The sequence below is a fragment of the Pempheris klunzingeri genome, chromosome 10 (genome assembly GCF_042242105.1).
Source record: "Pempheris klunzingeri isolate RE-2024b chromosome 10, fPemKlu1.hap1, whole genome shotgun sequence".
NCBI classification, from domain to species: Eukaryota; Metazoa; Chordata; class Actinopteri; order Acropomatiformes; family Pempheridae; genus Pempheris; species Pempheris klunzingeri.
Window position 1 is genome coordinate 26,231,842 of NC_092021.1, and position 22,438 is coordinate 26,254,279.

General features: G+C 43.8%; 1 protein-coding gene across 1 annotated transcript in view; it reads left to right on the forward strand.

Annotated features, from left to right (window-relative positions):
* The window catches only part of LOC139208700 (contactin-associated protein-like 5), a 52,391-nt gene extending 31,778 nt beyond the window's left edge, over nt 1-20,613 (forward strand). Inside the window, exons 14-24 of the mRNA XM_070838428.1 lie at nt 2,614-2,770; nt 3,361-3,488; nt 4,704-4,874; nt 5,827-6,045; nt 8,402-8,641; nt 10,304-10,528; nt 12,846-12,979; nt 15,520-15,607; nt 15,766-15,966; nt 19,028-19,102; nt 20,420-20,613. Of these exons, the coding sequence (XP_070694529.1) occupies nt 2,614-2,770; nt 3,361-3,488; nt 4,704-4,874; nt 5,827-6,045; nt 8,402-8,641; nt 10,304-10,528; nt 12,846-12,979; nt 15,520-15,607; nt 15,766-15,966; nt 19,028-19,102; nt 20,420-20,613 (1,832 nt within the window). The remainder of the gene's footprint in view (nt 1-2,613; nt 2,771-3,360; nt 3,489-4,703; nt 4,875-5,826; nt 6,046-8,401; nt 8,642-10,303; nt 10,529-12,845; nt 12,980-15,519; nt 15,608-15,765; nt 15,967-19,027; nt 19,103-20,419) is intronic.
* Nucleotides 20,614-22,438: the final 1,825 nt, after the last annotated feature.

Here is a 22,438-nt window from a genome sequence, read left to right on the forward strand (position 1 = left end):
GGAACCAGCTCTCATCTGGAACCGGCTCTCAGTTCCCATCCTGTTGCATTGTGTTGGGGCAGAAGTTGGGAGAGGGTTCAACTTTTCTGCCAGCCGACCCTGCATTTATCTGTGAGAGCCTTCTGCAGTGGTGCCCCCCCCCCCCCACTGCTACGGCCGACTGGCCTCATTCAAATGAATGATAGGGCTGCGTTTTTCATTCAGGGCTAAAGCCAATCTGAGCATTGCCTTAGTATGGATGCTGTGCGCCTCGACTCTTCTGTACTTTGCAGCATCAGGGGAGTGTTTGTTGTTACATTGTGAATTCAAAGTCAGGCGGTCTGTGCGTTGTTACATTGGGAGCCGCTGCCCCTTCAACACCCTGCTTTCTTCTTCGCTCTGCTTGTTATATTTTCACAGTAACTAGGGAGGCATACATCTTGAACTGCTCTTGCACCTATGGTGTCCCAAACATCCAAACATTTGCTATTAAATCATGAAACATTCATGAAGTCCCAGATTCTGCCATTTCCCTGGGCGCCATGCATGTGCAAACAAACAACTTCATTATCGCACCAGACATCAAAGAGAGAGAGAAAACAGCCCATTTTATAGCTGCATGAACACTTTCAGAAAGAGTTTCTGAGAGTTGCCTTTGTTGTTTGAGCTCAAAAATCTTCTGTGGAAGAAGGTGAAAGGTCCCTTTGTGCTTCGGTTTGCTGATCATATAGACTCAATATGAGTGTTGACAACATCAATCCTTTACAGTATTTTCAAATTAATTATTGGACTAAATTACACTAAAGCTAATTGACATGGAAATAAACAAGAAGCACAGCTGTTCGGAGCAGCCTGCTGGGATTAGAGAGGCAGACATGTGCCAAGGAGCTGTGAAGTTCACCTCCAGTTGTGGAGTTAAGCTGTAGAACTAAATGTCTCCTCTCTGCCGTCGTCCCCGTTCGTGTCTCCTGTTTGACTACAGCACAGATGATCAGCCAGACCACGTCCTCAGCGGTGTTCAGCCGTGGTCTCATCGGCACTCGTCTTCTTCCTTAATTTAACAATTAAGGTTTCTTACCGTAGATGTAATTCTGCAGCTTCTAACATGACAGTGAAGTAAGAAACATCCACAGCTGTGATTTAATGGCTATACTATGTGCTGTAAGTCCTATCAATACCTGACTCACCTCTCCTTCAGGAAGTATTGATTGTTGCCTTGTCTTATTTGTGTACCTGTTCGGTGTCTGAGCAGTGTTTTAAGAGAAGCAGAGGGATGCAGCATGTCTGCAGTGAGTGCGAGGACATGGGGAGAGGGTAAAGACAATAAAGCCTGTTTTATTTTCAGCCTTTGTAGTGCAAATGCTGGCTGGCTGGTCAGCGCTGTTCTAGCCCACATTATCTCCTGCTCTGACTGTGTTTCATCACTGCACACAAGCAACTTTTGTCCGTCCAATCTTGGTCACACTGGTCGGCCATCAGGTGCTGAGCATTATTACACAAGAGTAGCATTCACATGGGCAAACATGTGAGTGAATTTATGTTGATGGGACATTCTTGCTGTCTCAGACCCACTTGGTGACTAATATGACATGTGTATCCATACATAAAAACACTGGCTAATGCAGCTATAATGTATGCCGGATAGGAGGAAAGCAGCGTAGTGTGTGACACTTGATTATGCTTTGTGACATGTAGCTTAATGGGCTTTTCCTTTCTCGCTGGCCTCATCTCCAATGCAGGGTCACGTTGTGTGACAGATGATTGAAGCTGGGCCACTTAACCCCATAGTGGAGGTGATGAATTGTGCCTTTAGCCTCACTGACACTCACAGGCAGCGTGTCATGAAATGCCAAAGAATCTCACTTCTAATAGATTGAAACGCCACCAGAGAATCAATCAGGAGAAACAAATGCATTTATGCAAAGATGAAAATAACCAATTTGGGTGAAGTACAAAGAGCACAATGCATGAAGGAATATGTAGGCAGGGTGAGGCGAGGGCTCTCCCAGGCCCTTGGCCTCCCACACACTATTTATTTATTGCTTATGTGTTCATTTAACAGGGACCATTCAGATGAACAGTGTCACATACAAATAAGCAAAGCAACACATGATGTCAAGCTGAAGCTGACTTACATCCTCGTCCCTGGTGTGTGTGTGTGTGTGTGTGTGTGTGTGTGTGTGTGTGTGTGTGTGTGTGTACAGAGACTGTAAGTACAAATACAATAAGTGAACTGTTTTGTATATGTGAGAAAATGTCTCTGTGTTTATTATATCATATATATTACTTTATTTCTACGTGTGCTTGAATTGTTTTTTCGTCCTTCCCATTTAATCTGTTGATTTATGACCAGATTCATTACATCGTCCTGTGTTATGTTAGCCTCTCAGCACAGCTGCTCCACACAGAGCAGGATTTCTGTGGCAGGAGTATCTGTAAATGTTTTATTCCACTGTATTTGTTGGTGTCCCTCTCCATCTATTTTTTTGTGCATTTTTTAAGATAAGCCAGTGAAACAAATCAATGCAGTCCTCCAAAAACAACCCCTGACCTTGACCTACTTGAGCTTAAGCGGAGGCACCGGCAGGCATCGGGCTGTTGCAGAGGTCACTGACCGTCTTTGTATTGTTGCAGATGGCAGTCCGATGTCCTGGTGGCTGGACCGGGAGGGGGAGAGACGGAGCTACTGGGGAGGCTTCCTGCCTGGAGTTCAGCAGTGCTCCTGCAGCCTGGAGGAGAACTGCATGGACATGAACTACTTCTGCAACTGTGATGCTGATGCAGACTCATGGTACATGGTGCCCACACACAAACATGTCTCGTATAAAAAATAATCTTTTTGGACAATATATTTGAACTGACAGAGATCTCTATTATTTTACACATCCCTTTTTAATATCTGTGAGCGTGCGCTTCTTTTATAATGCAGTACACATCAGCATATATATAAATATATATACATACATATGCAGTAGTTTCCTGTAATTTCCTCACTCCAGTTTTTGGAGGTCATCATCTGTTTGTGTCAGAATCTCTTTCATATACTACAGTTTACTCTTAAATGATTAATTATTGCTCACACACTGTAATATGACAATTATGATCAAATCAATCATGACAAGCATCACAGCAGAGGACGCAGACAGAAAGGCTGTGTTTGTTCGCGGTATGTTAATCCGCTGCAGAGCTTCTCTCCATTCAGCTCAGTTTGCATATTTCCAGGGGCAGTTGTCTGCACTGTGATAGATTGCTCCCTTTTTAATGTGTTTACTCTGCGTTCTTTGCTAATGCTGAGGAATGGACGCCTTTATCTGGACCCCCATAAAGCGTGCAGCCCCCGAGGGCTTTGTGTTACTCTTCATTTTTGTGTGTGTGTCACAGGGCTAATGACACAGGAATCCTCTCCTATAAAGACCACCTACCAGTGAGCCAGATCGTGATTGGAGACACGAACAGAACAGGCTCGCAGGCCGTCTACCACATCGGCCCTCTGCGTTGTTATGGAGACAGTAGGTGATCACCTCAGTGCTGAAGTATTGATAGATGTGGTTGCAGATGGAGGCCTTGATTCCCAGGCTCAGAGCCGATCAGACACAAACCCCGCATAGTTGATGTCTTTGTTCCTCGTGTGTTTACTCGTGGATAGAGAACGAAACTTCATCTGCTCTGTCTGTCATCTTCATCTGCAAGTCTGTCAAACAGCTGCGTGGCCTGTAGCCTGCAGCCTCTTATCTGCTGGACTTATTAGCTCCGTCTTTACCAGTTCATGTTGTGCAGCCAGGCGGGGCTGCCAACATGGGGGCAGAGTCATTGGGGGGAGGCAGAGCTGGACAGCAGCACTGGAACATGAAAGTGATTGTAGATATTTACTGCTTCAAGTCCCAGACGGAGCTGTGCACACAGCGCAGGGATTCTTTAGTGGCTCAGGATTTTATTTGAAAGTTTCCAAAAAGACATCAGATGTGTCATTCTTGTCCTAATCTGGATCATTATAGAATGAATATGTACAGTAAATGGAAAAAAATAGACAGAATCAAAAATAAATGGCTTCTAAAATAGTTCTTTTGTATTTAAGCATTAGTCACAGTGAATTGTTCCTCTGATAGAAAATCTCTGACAGTATTTTTATAGCATAAACTGACATAATAAACATTATTATTTAACCTAACAAGCACCAAACAACCAAGCTTAACATTTTTATGTGCTCCAATAAAGCAGCTCATTGAAAAGTGTCACACAGAGAGAGACCGTCTCACCGCAAAAATAAATGTGCTGATTGTTGTTTGAAATACTTCAAATGCTTAAACTATTATTTATTTGGATGTTTTCCTGACAATGGCCCTCCATCAATTCCCTGAATAATGGCTGTGCTCTTTCAGTTGGAAAGGAAATAGAGTGATGTTGTTATACGACTGTAAAACCTCTCAGGTCGAGACAGACTGTCGGCCGCACACAGTGTGTGAATTCTGACACCAGAGACGGCGGTTTGCTGCCTGTTTCCTAGCAGAAGTCACAGTGGTGACAGATCAGATGTCAGGCTTCATTAAATCCTCACTTTCTTGTATTGTTTACAGATGTGAGGGAAAGTAGGATGCAGTTTAGACAAACGAGACTTCACCTTATTTATTCTGCAGCCTCCCTCAGCCAGGGATCTTCCTCCCTCCACTTCACTTTCATCCTTGCTTTCCTTTCACCGCTCCCTTCTGTCCCTTCCTCTCTCCTAGAGTCTATATGGAATGCAGCGTCTTTCTACCAGGAGTCCTCCTACCTCTACTTCCCCACCCTGCAGGCTGAGCTGGCCTCTGATATCTCCTTCTACTTCAAGACCAGCGCTCCTTCGGGGGTGTTTCTGGAGAACGTGGGCCTCAAGGACTTCATCAGAGTGGAGCTCAGCTGTGAGTCAACATCCAGAACCCGAACAGATAAGAAGACGGAGAACAGTGCAGCATGCAAACACAACATGACGACATGCACACAGAATGCTAAAGTAACGGCCACAAAAGCTGTCAGCTGTACATATTTTAGCTTCTAGTGGATGGAAATGTTAGCCGTACTGTATTTGACAGTTTAATTTCCCCGAGAAGCCGGCTGTCAGATCTGCGCAGCGTGATGTAATCCTAATGACACAGTCAACAGCGATGTCATGCTGTCACAGGAAACGTTAAAAGCATTTCCTTACTACCCATCGAGTGAAGCTGAATACAAATGGACTCATCAAATTACCTTGTAGATTTACTATAACTGCAACGTAAAAAAGTATAAAGCTGCACATCAGAGATATTTACACCAAATAATTGATTCGATTGCCTGAGCACCAAATAAGAAATCTGCTGTGTTCTCCAGGGAGCTTGTGCTTCGCCGACAGCATATTAGCACTTCTAGTTCTCGGAGAAGTAGTTTAGGTAGCAGTGGATTAGTTTATTTACAGCATTAGAGGTGTTAGAAAAGATGTGAAATTGTTGATTACAGTTTGTTTTGTTCGCAAACCTGAAGGAGGAGCTCTCAGGATATTTGGAGCCATTATGTATTGCTGCAGCATCAGAGACATTGTGAAATATTGACGAGCTGTCAGCCGAGCCCCCTCATAAATCTATTCAGGTCATCAAGTTTTCCCAGCAGCATTGTATCACATTGCATCAGAAAGGGGGGATAGAGGAGAACATAAAAAAGCTAATATCGCATTCAGTCTGACCTGGCTGTTTGTGTGTGTGTGTGTGTGTGTGTGTGTGTGTGTGTGTGTGTGTGTGTGTGTGTGTGTGTGTGTGTGTGTGTGTGTGTGTGTGTGTGTGTGTGTGTGTGTGTGTGTGTGTGTGTGTGTGTGTGTGTGTGTACACACTGGCCTCCCAGCTCCCTCAGTGGTGACTTTCTCCTTTGATGTGGGAAACGGTCCGACGGTCCTGTCCGTGAAGTCCCACCTGCCCCTGAATGATAGACAGTGGCACTACGTGAGGGCAGAGCGCAGCGTGAAGGAGGCGTCCCTGCAGGTCGACCAGCTTCCCCAGCGCTTCCTGGAGGCTCCGGCTGACGGACACCTCCGCTTACGGCTCAGCAGCCAGCTGTTTGTGGGTAGGCTCACCATCACACCGAATATACCCCCACCAGAGGCAGGGCTTTAGCACAGCCTGCATTCATTTGTTGTTTGGCTGATTTTCTGTAACAGTGATCCGATTAACAAGCTCCCAAACAGCTAATTTACATATTTAGTGAACTGGTCTGTGCTGCTTGGTGCTGGGCAGGTAGTGTACAGTCAGGAGTCTTTTTAATCTGAAAGCAGCTGTCTTCTGCTGGAAATGAGGCTGATTAGAGCGATGAGAGTCTAAACACCGAGAGTGTGGGCAATTAAAACGATGAGCTGTAAGACGTAAAACGCTCCATAGAACTGGGGGAACTGCAGAGTCAGGTGATCATCTTCTCTCTGAGTTTACTACTCGGAGGGACTCACCTGACACAGTGCACGTTCTTTCTATTGTCCGTATGAAAATATATATTAGCAGTTCCAAAGGAAAGGTTCACGTGATTTTGAAAGAGTTATCGGTCACTGTAATCATTCCCCCTCTTCAACGAACCTGCACTGCTTTTTTGTGCCAAAATGCATTCTTAAGTGCAGCTGAGCCTAAGATGAGGCTCCAGCAGTCTGAGTTATCCAGATCAAGTGGGTATCCCCTGACATTACAGCTTTTTCATATCAAACTCTCCTCTTTGTGCTTCCCTCTTGCGCACACACAGGACAAAGATACTTGATTTGGCTCAGCGTAGCTTTGGCTGAGTGCAGAGAAAGGGCTGTGGACTTAAAATGTAGTCACACCACAGCCAGAGTGGAGAGGAGAGGTGATTACAGCTGAAAATGACTCTTTAAACACACACAGTTGTCCTGTGAGTATTATACTAATATAGGCTTGAAAAAATGCAAACACATCCTGTAAGCTGCTGCAAAGAAGTCATGTATTTTATTATTGTTTCATTATTGCTCTGGTGCAGGAGCATGTCCGCTCTCTTTCTCCACTTACATTCCTCCAGCAGCCTTTCCCCCTCTGACATTTTAATGTGTCTCCTTAATAATACAGCATGCCCCTGGAGGGGACAGAGATACCATTAAAAAAGGGGTGTTTTTTCATGTGTTATCCATTTTAGTCCTCGGTTCGTGCACTTAATGGATCATTTACTTTAAGAAATAATTTATCAGAGGAATGAAATGACAAATGGAAGCAATAATTCTCTGTAGAGCTCAGACCAACTTGTCATCGGATGAAGATTTAATTGTTTTCACGAGAAGGTGCGACGGTGTCAGTTAATGAAAGGACACATCCGTTGTCTCCGAAAACAAAGTTAATATCAGCGATCAGCTTTATTGGCCAGTCAGGTCCACACACACACGAGGAGTGTGACTCTCAGTGTCACACACAGTCTCAATAGACAGACATAGAATGAACATGAGGCAGAAAAACAGACAAAGATGGGAAACATATACAACAATACACAGGTAGTAGGTGAAAAAATAGGTGTGTATATATTAATATATATAAAAAGCAACAATGACCTACAACATATAAAAGGCATTTACACGTGTTTCTGTCAATTGTAAACAAATGCAAATCAAAGCATGATATCATGGTGTGATTATGTCAGCTGATAGCGTCTAATAAAAATGACAAACATTTTGTGGAAATATAACAAAAGAGAAACGTTTATTGAGGATTTAAAAGAACAGTCCTGGTCAGTGAAAACTCACCATTTATTGGATGAAAGACACAAAATATCATCATGTGGTTTTATTATGCAAAATCTAAAAATAACACCAAGAAAGTTGTGCTCCCGTCGTATTTAATCCACGACGTTAAACAGCAGGGGTTAAGAGCACAGAGACCCCCTGATAGACGTTCGTCTCCACTAACATTAGTATGTATGGAAGCCCTGCTGTGTTTTGCCATCAAAAATGTACCAAATGGTTGACGAATGTCAAACAAAATTCAAAAAGTGTAATGAATGTTTGCAGAGTCGACAGGAGAGGCCTCAGAAACAGTACAGGGTTTGACAAATATCCTGTATCAGCCTCAGGGGAGTATGAAAAGAGGTTTTTCCACCTGCCTTGGATAAATATTCAGCACAGCAGTCTCACACCTCTATTAAGCCCAAATTAACAGCTGTTACCACGACACAAGTGTTTGTTTCCTACATTTGTTCCTGTGTGCACCTCACAGTGATGTCTCTTTGAAACTAGTTTAGTCCATAACATCGTACGTTTAGTCTTAATGAGGGCTCTCACGCTTCAGTGGCTGCAGAGCTGCGTTAGATGCTCACTGGAATTAAATAAATGTTTATCATAAATCCTCATCAGCCTTAAAGGGAGTCATGCTTATGAAGTCATCAGGGAAGCTTCTAAAACGGGAGCATTAGACCTGACTAACGGCCGTCCTGGTCGCAGGAGGAACGGCGTCCCAGCAGAGAGGCTTCCTGGGCTGCATCAGGACTCTGACCGTCAACGGCATGAGCTTCGACCTGGAGGAGAGGGCCAGGATGACGCCGGGGGTGAGCTCTGGCTGTCCCGGCTACTGCAGCGGCTCCAGCAGCCTCTGCCACAACAGGGGGAGGTGTATCGAGAAGAGTAATGGCTACGTGTGCGACTGCTCCCAGTCGGCCTACGGTGGAACCACCTGTAACCAAGGTGAGCGCCCATCAACAACAGAAGCTTCGCACGGAATGTAATTATTTTAATAGATTAAAGTTGATTACTACAAACAAATAATCGATCATTGTCAAGGTTATTCCTTTGCAGCGCGTCAATAGAAATGCAAGTAACGCAAGAGGCAATTAATACTTGTCCTGATTCCAGACTCCAAGAACATTTAAAATGCATTACACCAAATTATCTCTCGCAATGAGGGAGCACAGACATCAGCACTACTGAAACCAGCACAGCCAGCACAGATAGAGGAGCCCAAGGCTGAGCAAACAGCCATAAAGACAAACTGGAGATGGAAGACACATCCTGAATGGCAAGAGATGGCTGCAAATGTGACTAACCACATTGCACTATTTACTATTTTACTTCCTCTTGCTCAGTGAGCTAAGTATGAAAGCAGCATCCATGCCAGGACACGGCTAATCTGTCTGCTGTTCAGAGATATTTCTGGTTTATCACATCTTGGATCTAAGCGCCGTTAGTTGTGTTATTGCGGTGAGGAGCCTATCAGATATGTCACCTGTAGGTTATAGACTCTCCCTTTGATCCATGTCTCTCTGGGAGTTAAACTTCATAAACTTTCAGGAGCCAAATGCAGTTCTTAAATAAATGCTTTCAGTTGGATGATGGCAGATTTTCAAAGGTCTGTGTTGCAGAAGTTTTGACAGAATGAAAGCGCCCCACATTAAAAGCAAGAGGATGATTAAACAATGAGTGCTGCGTCTGCTGTCAGTTTTATTTTCCGGTATTTATATAGTGCATGAATATATTAGCTGTTTTGTGATAAACCAGGCATGCAGCGATGATGTGCAGCTGATCAGCAGCATCCTAAATATTACCTGCTTCAGCGGATGTGCTGCTAGCAAAGACTGTGGCACGACAGAGGCACTCTCATCATTAAGGTGTTACTGCAGCTGTGGGAAACTAGAGTAAGTGATGTAATGGTGTCTGGGTGTGTTGGCATACTGTGGCTTCCTTTCCCTTCACCCTCACATCTCCCTCTTAACCCCAGGAACTATGTATGTAGTTTGAAAACTATTTGCCTTGTTCACACTTAAAAATGCAGCGTGGACGCTTGATTGTAAATGGAGTTTTAAATTTCAGCATGCGTTGAGGCATCAGTGGACCAAATGGCACCGACTGACATTTAACACTTGAGTCTCTGTGCTGCTGCAGCCTCTGGTTTGCTGTCAGCGTCATCATATCTGTGTCATGGCCTCCCCGTGGAGATGCCTCTCCTGCCAGCTCACTGAATGAAGGTTAATAATGTGCTTTGATTTGTTCACTTTATGTTTGGAGTGGTGCATATGCATTATTAGCGTGCTGCTCATCCATATTACATCCCTCCAGCAAGTATCTCCTTCAGCACTCTTTAAACACTCTCTCCCAGGCTTGGTGCCACTTGTGCTGAAGTCACATTACAGAGTATATGTGTTGTTCTTACATGTTTTGCTGCAGCTTCACAGTGCAAGATGGACACTAATGTGTACCTATGGCTATTTTAGGTAGCTATACAGACACTGCCAGTGTGCATATACACACACCGCTTCCTTCTTGATGGACCCATTGGGCAAACATTAGTACGTTTGTTGCCCCACTCTTGGTCAGCTTGACCCTCTTTTCTTTGTGTCCCTGTGCCTGCAGAGGTGTCAGTGTCCTTCGACATAGAGTCCTCAGTGACCTACACCTTCCAGGAGCCCTTCTCAGTGATGCAGAACAGAAGCTTGCAGGCCTCCAGTGTTTCCACGGAAAGCAGCAGGGCCAGAGAGGACGTGGCCTTCAGCTTCGTCACCTCCCAGAGGCCGGCCATGCTGCTGACCGTCAGCACCTTCAGCCAGCAGTACATCGCTGTCATCCTGACCAAGAACGGTACATACAGGTTTTACATGAAACTCACTGATCAGAGCTGCACGGTAATAACTTCTGTGACCTTTACTGTCCACCTCGTTACATACATCAGTGGACATTAATATTCTGTTTGTCCACAGCCCGTCGGACTACATGCTGTACATAATACATTTGGATGGAAACACTGTTTGATGCATGAAGCCTTCAGGTCTCCGGCCATCAGTTGAAATGACAGTGATGTGATTTAACATGATTATTGTGAGGTCAAAATGGGGCTTTATTTTGAAGGCGTATTTCTGGGCACATGGGATGAGCAGCCATGGAATCAAAATGTTTGTGTCTGAGTGAGTAAAGCAGGTGTCACGCTCTATTATTTTATCCACTAGGCCTTAAATCTTGTTGAAAACAAAACCAAAGTCCTGATTTCATTTTGCAACTAAATCCATTGATTCCAGTGGAAAAGCTGCAGTCAGTGGTGTCTCTAAGTACAACAGCACAAATGTGTTTCAACTTTGGTGAATTTGTGCTGTTAACCAATAGTCAGCTGTCTTGACAGTGTTTGAGAGGACAAAGAAGCAAGTGTAGTTTATACACTGATCGTCACAGTCCAGTTTTATTTGACAGAGTTGTGTGACGGGAGTCAGTAGTACGAAAATGTTTCCATTAGTGAGCGTGCTAAGCTAACGCTTTGCCACTTTAGAGACTTTCATCCTGCCACGTGGACGCTGCATGCACAGACAGAATATAAACGAAGCAAAGTCACACTTTATGTATTTTCAGCCTCTGTGGTGACAAAGAGCTCGTGAAGAAACGGACGGTTGTGGCTGGAATTAGCTGCAATTTCACCCTGATCTCATAAGTGCTGATAGAACAGGGGATGGAGCGGTCAACACACCTGAGCTCTCAGTCTGTATGTTTCAGGGAAAATCTCTACATTCACAAATGTGTTACCGCGGTTACCAAATGATCTTGTATAATTATATAGGAGATTGCTTCCTTGACAGTTGGTTCTTCCACTTTGCGTTAACACAAGTGTTCACTTGGAAACAGGCTGAGATTGTCCTTTTTTAGGTGGAAAAAAAAAAGGCATCTACTTGAATAAAAGACTTAATCGTCCCACTGCGCTCCAGTTACCTCGATAGTTCTTTTCCAGGAAAAACCAACTGCAAGAAATGTGCAGATATGCCTGTCACACATTGTGAAAACTACGGGGCGCCTCAGGCGTTCTGGGGCCACTTAATTATTTACCACTCTGAAAACCTCAAGATCAAATCTTTTTTTTATTTGCATGTTTAAAGGTGTTGAGCAGAAAACGAGGCTGCAGTGAACGGGCAGCTAATGTGGATCGCAGCTGCTAGCGAGAACATAACACCAGAGCCGCGCCCACCACTTTGTGCAGACTGATTATAAGCTAATGGAGAGATTTTACCACCTGGTTTCTGACAACCCTCATTCTGCAGTGGGAGATTTAAAGTCCAATAATTCAAACATGTTCAAATGGAAGATAAATGCCTATCCAAAGGAAAACATTTAACTTACTAAACAAAACCAGAAGGATTCAACTGTGTTTGGTCTAAACTGTTTCACCTTAAGTTTGGAGAACATTTCAGGACATTAGTTCTGAACTCTGGTTACCAACTGTCTGCACAGCACTTCTTAGCCTCTGACACCAGAAAGGCCCACAGATCGGTCTTTAAGCTGTATGCAAACTTCCGAGTATGATCCTGAGTGACATCTTGATGCAGTGATAGCCCGAGTCAGAGCCCTGATACACTCTTTGAGTTAGTGTCAGACTGCTCGTGTTGCAGAGGTCTGTGTAAACACTGAAGGGCAGAGGACACACTTCATCCACAGTGACCTTCATCTACAGGAGCACTCTCCCATTTGAAGTCAATCACAACACAAAGCCCTTCACCTGCAGACCGGGAATTGTAATATTGACCCAGCTTCACTTGACAATGCATATCTTTCTGACTCTTTGATCTGGCAGCGATTGTGTGTGGGGGAGGAACACTGAGCACATATTGACTTATTCAGTGTGGGAGTGAAGAGCTATGAGATAAAGATCTCCAGGCAATTGAAGAAGTTTAAATGTAGCTGTCTATTTATAAATAAGCAGCCATCTCATTTCAGTAAAGAGGTGTATTCTCTTCCCCGCTTTGGCATTATAATGTAATGTACACACATTAGAGTAGAATACGTTGGACTGAATCTGTGGCTTTTAAATCTGTATTGAGCACTGAGCACAATAGTGCCTCTCATAAAGTGCTCAGATGGGGATTTCTCCAGTGGCCTCAAGGTCTAAAGGTCTCCATGTCTTTTCATGCTGTGTGTCCAGGGCATCTGCAGATCTGGTACCACCTTCAGACAGACAGGAGTCCAGACATGTTCAGCCCCGCCCTCAGTAACCTGGCAGACGGGCGACTCCATCGAATCAGGATCCACCGAGTGGGGAAAAACCTCTATGTGCAGGTGAGCGGCACAGAAACACCAGCAGGCTTTTTATGATTGTGAAGAATGCAAACAAAATCACACTGCAGTTATTCTGACAGATATGAGTCCCAGTTTATATACCAAACAAGCATGTTCCCCTGATGATGTGATTCTGGAGCTCCACAGTGCTTCACTCTTTATGGTATGTCTTGACACACTGATCACAGCTCCTGCGATTTTGGTAATATTTCGATGAATTGTTCAGCCCTGCTGTGTTGTAGACGGCCGCTGGCTGGTTCTCAGTGCGAGTGGGTGCACCCTGAGCTGTGGGTGGTTCAGGAGCAGGTCTTGCTGCCCAGGCTGTCTGAGACAGGCTGTAGCTCTGACCAGGACTCTCGCCAGGATGCAGCGTTCGTCATTGCTTTTGCTGTGATGTTGGCGGCAGACATAGTGGCTGTTCTTTGTTTTCTAATGACGCTAAATAAATGCAGTGGTTGTGTGTGTGTGTGTGTGTGTGTGCAGTGAAGGGGCATGCTGGGATCTGAACTCTGTGAAGTGTTGTTAACACATCTGTTGTATCTGACAGAGGGTTCAAACACGTGTAGCTAAGCAATGCCATAGTCCAGACTATGTACCATATTTACAGCCAAGCCGTGAAGCTGCAGCTGTGCTCAAAGCCAGGACACTGTCAGACCTTGGCTTTTTGAATAAGGAGCAATAAATGCATAATGTAAACTGTCACACACGTCTCCTTTCTGTAGTATCTTCTCTGAAGGGGCAGTGTGTTGTAACGGGACAGGACCAGCACACTAACGGTTCCTATGGATCAGGGGTAATGCAATGCTTTAATGTGCAGCAGGCAGCCTCCATCTCAAATTATGCTGATAATGTAACTTTTCTGCAGAACTGAGTTTATTCAGCAGCAACAATGCAGGAAGCAACGAGCACTTCATATAGTGCAGTGTAAGATAAAGATTGAGTGGTGTGTTTCCTTTCCGGGCTCTTAATCAGTTTTCACGCTAGTTTTTGACAGCAATATTAGTAGTGACTTACGCCTCGCTAAAGGGCAGGCCACCTTCTCATTGAGAGTTTTAAGACTCAATGAGAAGAGAGACGTTAAAGACGTGGGCAGTGTTCAATCTGAACATTCAGCAAATAACATTTACAGTAAGTAAGATAGAATCCAGATGGCAGCAAACTTTGCCCTTCTTACTCGGATGTAGCACCGAGCTGAACACCTACACAAGTTTTTGACCTACAAATCGAAAAACAGAAATCTGCGCCGTCAAACTTCTCAAAACCACTGGAGTGAAAAGTTCATCCTTGACCTTTGAATTCATAGTCTGACGCAATGAACTTAACTTACGGTCCACTTACTAGCTTTTTGCAGAGCTTTCAGTCTCACCCAGCAGTCCTCATTAGCAGATGGGATTTGGCAGGGACTGTATAGTGGACCATCTGCCATCCAATGTCTGAAATTCCATAATTACTACACGTGATTACAACTGAGCAAGCTCCATCTGTTGATGAAGACTGCTCGATGTGGCTGAAAGCTCCCTAAAAGGCTAGGAGGTGGACCTTGAGTAAATACTGTTGTCAGTCTTAAAGCTGGATTCTGGTTATATGTAATGTGTGTTTGCCTCTATCACCTCTATCAGCAATTAAAAGAAAGAAAAAGAAATTGCCATGACAACATATCTGAACTAACAGTACAATGTGCCACATAAATCTAATTCTGTACAATGAGACGATTTATTACACCAGCAAGGAACCACAGTTTAATTTCTACTTGTTATCCAAACACTTAATTGACAGGTTGCGCTGAAATCAATTTTCCACTGTAATGAATTTTATTCTTAGCTGGGTCATCAGCTGCTCTGTACATGCACCACTGTAGGCAGAGGACGTCATCAGAGTCCTGCAGTGTTTTATTGCCTGTCATGGATGGTAGGAAAGGACCCAAATGCAGACCTCTGAGGCAGAGCCGGTGCAGTTCAGTGATTTTTATTGCAAAAATCAAGGTCCAAAAAGGCGCAGAGGATACTGAGGCAGGCGAGAGGCAAAAGCAGGAGGCAGCAGTCCAACACGGGCGAAACACATCAAAAAGGAGAAGGCGGGAATCCAACGTCTAGTAATCATGAAACAAGGTCAAACAGGTGGGCCAGGCAGGCAGACAGGGCCTCAGGTACAGGGCAGGAAACAGAAAACAGACAGTCAGGAGCTGCAGTCAATGAACTAAGAGGCTGACGAGTGAAGGAGGTGGTGGGGAGTGAAGAGTCTGAAGGCATCTGGTGGACGGATGGAGGATGGCAGCTAAGGCCTGGGGGGGCGGGAACGGAGCTGGAGCCAAACGGTGACAACGCAGATCATCAAGTTAAGTGATGCAGCTGACTGAGCATGGGAGTGCAGAGGTGAAACACTGAAATCACTTCAAAGCTCACTGTGGGCGGATATGGTTCTGTGTGAAGCTGTGGAGAACACGGAGCTCAATCTATGATGTGTTGAAATGTGCTGCTGTTGCTGCTCGGTTTAGATTTCTTGTAATTGGCTTGTTATTTGATTTCTCTCCACTCAACCAGATCGACCAGGACATCCACACAAAGTACACACTGTCATCTGATGCAGAGCTGATCTTAATCAGATCCTTGACATTGGGCAAAGTCACCAGTAAGTCCTCTCAGGATGTTGAGAAAATTGTGCTGATGTTGAAACCCTCCCCAGTCACACCTCTGTTGTGATAGTTCTGTTCTCACCATTAATCGTATCCTGACACCACCAGTAACAGGATCTATTTTCACCCAGCGTCTGCATCTGTATCTGTGCAGGGAGAGAGAACTTCAACGAGGACGTAACGCAGGCAGCTTCTAAAGGTTTCATCGGCTGCCTCTCCTCCGTCCAGTTCAATCACGTGGCGCCACTGAAGGCGGCACTGACCAACAGAGGAAGCTCGCTGGTCACCATCCGCGGCCCGTTGGTCCAGTCCAACTGTGGAGCACTGGCAGAGTCCACCTCACACACACTGCAAGGTAAAACACTCCTCCTCATTGTCGGGAAGGAGCCTCTCTTTTAAACTGGCCACATCACCGGGGTTAAAGCGCTGCCCTCTTTTCCCCCCTCAGATTCTCCGCTGAGGAAAGACCTTATACTGTTTATGCAAATCATAAAGCAAAACTGTTCACTGTTCAAAACTGAGTTCACGTTGGTGATGTCACCAACCAAAGCCATGCAGTTACAGCATCGTATTGTCACAGGAGCCAACAGCGTTCAGTTGTTGATGCAGAAAATCGAACTATATCTTTTCTAAATATTAATCTAAACAAATGCAAACTAACTGTGGATCAGCTTTTCATGCTTGGTCCGTTTCCCACTGCTGCTGCTGCAGCCACGTAGTAAGAAAACCAATTAGTCTATTGGCATTTATCACAGATAATGTTCAATCAATACAATTCATCTAACTGTAATTTGGCCTAAAACTAAAGTGATTTCCTCGACTCCTTCGTTCTGGGACCGAGTCAGACCTGAATGGTTAAATATGCTGTGTTAGAAAAGAGCTGTGTGCTGCTGATGCATTAGAAATAAACAGGACTGAGTGGTAAAATAAATACGTTAGATTCTTCTGCAGCATTTTTATATTCTTCATATTCCTCCATTATAACAACCCTTTCCTCTTGACTGAACTGACTTATTTCAGTCTTTATTGAGAAAACATTTGGAGGTTTTGTGTGGAAGAAGAGCCAAATGATGTGTCAAACGTTCCTTTTATGTAACACACTCAGAGCCTGAAGCAGTTCACAGAGTTCGCAGAGCTGGTTGATAGCCAACTTCATGATACCTGTTATCTGACTGAGACTTTAGGGTTTGAGGAGCTATCTTTACGCTCACGCTCGGAGAGCCTGGCTCTGTTTAACTTGCTCCACAGGACAGGCCTCTGTCTGAGCTCCATGCTAAGCAGCAAACGCTGGGACACACAAACATTTCAGTGTTTACTAAGTTGGAGGATTTTGAAAGCACAGTTTGCTTCACACCTGCAGAATCAAGTAAGGAAAAGGTGATAAGTGCAAAATGCCCCCCTCATACTTGTCTACTAATCATTAGTGGATTACAAAACATCTTTGGAATCAATTCGTCTTTCCAGTTATTCATTCAGCACTAATGTCTTCATGAATGTGGGGATTTGCTGTTTTTCTTTATATCTCTGAGCTGAATGAGTGACTGACAAAACAAGCTATTAGAAGACGGCCCAGGGAAATTATGGAAGGGGATTTTCACTATTAACTGACATTTCACAGACTTAACGATTAATTTAACACATTATTCAACAATCCAAAAAAAGCCCTGATTGCTGCCCTAATTAGTTTCTTTGTGTTTTGGCCAAGATTCCAAGTGCTCGCTGTGTCTGTGTAGTTTTTTGGCCTCTTTCTCGTCCACTCTGTCACGTCGGACTGGAGCCCGTAGACTCTATTAGACACACTGCACCGACGGACGTCAGAGCAGAGTCAGTGTGTGTTGTTTCACACCGAAAACAATGAGTGTGGGTGTTTTGTCGCACATCAAATATGAGAAATGTGCAGCTGTGTTGCTTGGAGACAGTGACCAGCTGTTTGTCCATGTGAGCATCACGTAGAGGAGATCTAATGACTTTAACACGATACTTTGGTGTTCAGCTTTACAATAAATGTTAGTCATTCTGGGAAACAATGTCTCTCTCTAAGACTGATCTCCTTCCTCATTATTCTGCATAACAGACTGCTGGATTGTCCTTTTGTCACTGCACAGTGTTGGATACACTGAAGTGGCTCCATCTTTATGCAGCATGTCCATTCCACTGGTATCAATTCATTTCTAAATGCATTAACTTAAACTCTCCTCATTCTTCTAAAACAATGTTTTGTTCCCCAGAAGTCAGATTCTTCTTTCTTAAACCAAGTCGCCAGTGTTTTCACTAATGCTGTCACTGCTCCTTTATGACCATCTAATCTACAGATCGGTCATTTCTCCTGTGTTGTGCTGTCTTTGGTTATGTCTCATTTACTCTGACGTTTTGTTTGGGACTCCCTCGACAATGAGAGGATCCGTCTCCAGGGCTGTTTCCTGATATAGAATAGATTTCATATAAGTGACGTTTTGATCTGATCCTGTAAACTGGTGCTAAACTGCCGACCCGTTAACTTTCCTTTGTGAAGGAGGTCTCAGGCTTTGTGCAAATGTTCCTTCTAAAACTGACATGTAAGTAGTGCCTTGTGAATTTAGTTAATCACAGTCTGTCTAATCCAGACATGACACATGCCAGCTGCACTCTCCAGTGTCTGTCTGACAGAACAGATGCAATTTCACTTTTACCAGTGGAGCCGTCAACAGCATCTCAACAGTGACACAAATGTCTTTTTATGCTTTCAAGCTTTTTTCCCTCAATTATTTGTGTCAGCACAATTGTGTGTTTGTTTTTGTGTGAGCAGGTACACAAACATGGAGCACACAGTTCTGGTTACAGCTTTCTAATAAGGTGCAGCAGCTAATGTTTCCACACAAGAGCAGGAAAGCTTCAGAGGAGGACGAGGCAGCGCCAGTGAGCCTGTAGCCTCTAGCCAACGCCATGTTGCCACAACAGAAGTAAATATGCACCAGAAAACCACAACAGAACATGTCCTGGAAAAAGACTCCAGGATTCTCTGCTGAGGCGCTGATTTGAGCAAAGTTGGCTGATTCACCATTTTGTTTTAGCAGCTTCATGACATTCGCTCACCATCGTACGCTTTGACATTGATTCGATGGATCAACTCAGATGAGCTAACCCTTCCTCATCACCACCGTCTACTGATGGGGATTTAACGCAGGTCAGACTCTGGCTGCTTTTGAGTGGCCGAGCGTCTCTATTAGGGCTGGAGGATATCATGATGAGATGATGTTGACATTTAAAAGTCATTTAACCGGAGAGACATGCAGAGAAAACACATGTTGGCGCCCGCACAGAGAGAATATTATTAATATTATGTTTAACTCCAGAGCTCAGCAGCAAAGTACACACATGCATCTTTAATGTAATGGTGACATTAGCAATTTGTCTGTTTCTCGTTTCTGTTTTTCCAGATCAAACTGTAACAGCAAATAAAGACAAGGAGCAGCGTGGCAACGGCGCGCAGAAGGATTTGGCTGTAATAGCAGGTCTGTTTTTGGTTTATTTTTCTTTGGCTAATTGAAAATGAGCCCCAGCTGTTTGCCATTCTCTCCATTTGCATCTAGTGTTCATAATTAGTTTTTTCTGGTCTCTCAATAACTCAGTGTTAGCTCAAGCTCTTTCTCATTACTGTCAGTTTTGTTAGAAAATAAGCTTCAGCTGATGATGACGGTGTTAAAGGATTCCTGTGTGCTTTCTAAACAAATGCTCTGCATTTTACTTCTCTGTGCACTTAAACTGTGTTGCTGTTAACAACAGAGATGCCCCAAACTCGAAACGAAATCAATCAATCACTCTTTATTTATATAGCGCCAAATCACAACAGTGTTATCTCAAGACGCTTCCCATAAAGAGCAGGTCTAGACCAAACTCTTTAATTAGAGAGAGACCAATGATTCAGGAATTCAACATGAAGGATTCAAGAATCCCCACATGAGCAGCATCAGATGTTACCATGATGATGATACTGGAAATTTCATGATTTCATGTTTCAAGTCAAAGCAACAGTTTGTCGTTGTGGCACACATGCTTATTGGCTACTTGCTGAGAGGTCGATGAAACGATCTCTGACGCGGTCATGTCTACACTGTCGATATGAAGCTAGAGCCACCAGGTAGTTAGCTTAGCATAGAGAATTAAGTCATTGGTAATGGAGCTCTTAAATCTCAGGCTCCCTCCAAAAGTGCCGCTATAAACATGTATAGAAAACAACATGTATAAAGGAAGTAACAAGTAGAACAAAGCAGAGACCGACCTCCATAGTTACCGCAGACATATTTACATAGAGTTTAATTTCTGGACCTTTTATTCCAGCAGCATGTGCTTCAGTTTAGAACTACAAAGTTAACCAACTTTACTGTGTTCTCCCCCAAATCTGTGATGTTCAGTATTGAGTGACAGGATGCAGCAGGTTTGTATCAAATGAAGATAACGTAATGTAAAATTGTGTACTAATTTATTTTGGGCTTAAAAACTAAAACTAAAAAAATAAGATGTGTTAAACAAAGTAATGCAAAAACACTGTATATGTGTATATGCATCATTTATATCAGATCATGAAGATAAAGATGAACTTTATTGATCCCACAGTGGGGAAAGTTCTCTGTTATTACAGCTCAAAGGACAGACATGAAGCAAACAGTTAAAGAAAGAGAAAATGAAATAAACATCAGAACACTGTGTGTTTTCTTTACTGATATTTTATCCAAAAACATCTAATTCCAGCCGGTGGACATGACATGACCGCTGGCCGGCAGCTTTGTCCCCTGGAAAGCACTAATGCATCTCCCCTGCTGTGTTCTCAGGTGTGGTCACCGCGGTCGTCTTCATTGCTGTGTGCGCTCTGGCTGTGATAAGCCGCCTCCTCTACCAGCAGCGGCGCGCCCAGAGGAGCAGCAGCATCAAAGAGGAGAACAGACACAGCATGTACACAGACTACAGGACAGAGCTGCAGCTCCACAACTCAGTCAGAGACAACATGAAGGAGTACTACATCTGACTGCAGTGTGCACTCTCTGGACCTAAGCCACAAACTTACCTCTCTCTTATAAAGGACTAATAGGTGGACTTGCTGCTGTAGGATTTCTTACAACAAAACATCCCTGTGCCCTGGAAGTCTCTCAGGAACACTGCAAAAGCCTGTAGCCTGTAGTCCACTCTCGTAATGTTCCAGTACAAGCAAGTGGCTGAATCTTTCCAGCTGTTAGTGTATTTGATGTTGGTGAAACTGTCAGAACCAAGCCGCTGTTGTTTCTGTCGTTGCAAAATGTGTAAAGCAAAAGATGAATGTTCTGCAGTGGCGGACGGAGGGGCACCGCGAGTGCAGAGAGCGAAAGCTGCTGTCCATCCCGAATGCGCACAATTTTAAAACATTTTGTTTGAAACCCTCAAATGCTGAATATTCCCACATTTCAGTGGGACTCACTAAATTGTACTTGCAAGTCGGGAAATTTCGGCCGGGCCTGTAAGATATATGCGCGCATTCACTGCTGTCTTTGTTTTTCCAGTGGTGGTGAACGGTGCAGAAGAGGAAAAGGGGACAATACTGCCTATACTGTATGAGTGCCTAATTTGCATACAAGTTTTTATTTTAACATTTTAGAAGTTATTTGTGTGATTTGCACAACAGCAGTCGCATTTGCATAGAGAGGAGCCTGTGGTCATTCAGTTCTGCAATCCACGCTACAATAACAAGACATTTGAATTTCCCAGTCGCACGCAGCAGCTGCCAGTTAACCGTCAACAGCAGGAGAGACCTTCAGTAATGTTTCTGTCACTCAGCAGGTCTGTTACTCTGAGAAAGGGTCCACGTATCATCCATTGATTCGATCATTCTCTTCAGTCCACCACTCAAAATACTGGTCAGAAAAAGGGTTTTTGTTTTTATCTGAGCATCAGAAATGGGAAATAACTGTTCTCCTGTTTTCATATTGAAGTGGGTAATCAGATAAACCAACACTAAATACCACTTTAATCTCTGTTTTAGAGATTTTTTTTGGATTTGTTGATTTCTGACTTTGATTTGGTCCCTAAGGCACCCACTGCACACACATGGACAAGTTGATTTTGGTTTGTATTTACTAATGAGCAATATTTGCTTATTCCCAGGCGACTATCATCCAGCTACAGCCTCACATGATCCCATATAGTGTTTTTTTTATGTTTATGTGATCAGTACAGATCAGTGTGATCAGTTTGTCTGCCACCACAGATGAACCTGGTTATTATCTCCTATTAACAGCTCTTTTACTACATTTTTTCAAATTCCTTCAAAATTCCCGTAATCTTCAATTTCACAAATGCAGTTCAAAGGTTTTTTTTTTCTTTTTCAAGCATACAGAAACTGAAAAAACTGGATTCTGACCTTTCTTTTTTCATTTAGTTTTGTTTTTTGGATTGATTGAATGGATGATACACAGACCAGTAAGCACTGTACACCATTCATCCACATATAGCTCTGAGAGTCATGAGAGTAGCAGAAATAAGGATTATAGTTTTTAAATGAATGCAAAGTTGTCACCTGCACAGACACGTACAGTACGGGGTGTAGCTATCGATCAATCTGCAGTCGTGAATTCCAGCAAATTGTGCACATGGCCGGTAATAAGCAGGCTACAAACCACTGCAAATACTGGTGGATACTAATCTGTCAAACCACAGAGCTCCCAAACCGAATCTTTGGTGTTCTTTTGCATTTGGGCAGCAGTTTGGAACAGGATGTGTTTAACCAGCACACGAAGGTCGCAGCAGCAGCAGGTTTATTGGGACTGTGGGGTTAAATGTGTTAGTCACAGCCTACTTTGTCACAGTACTGGAGTCAGTTT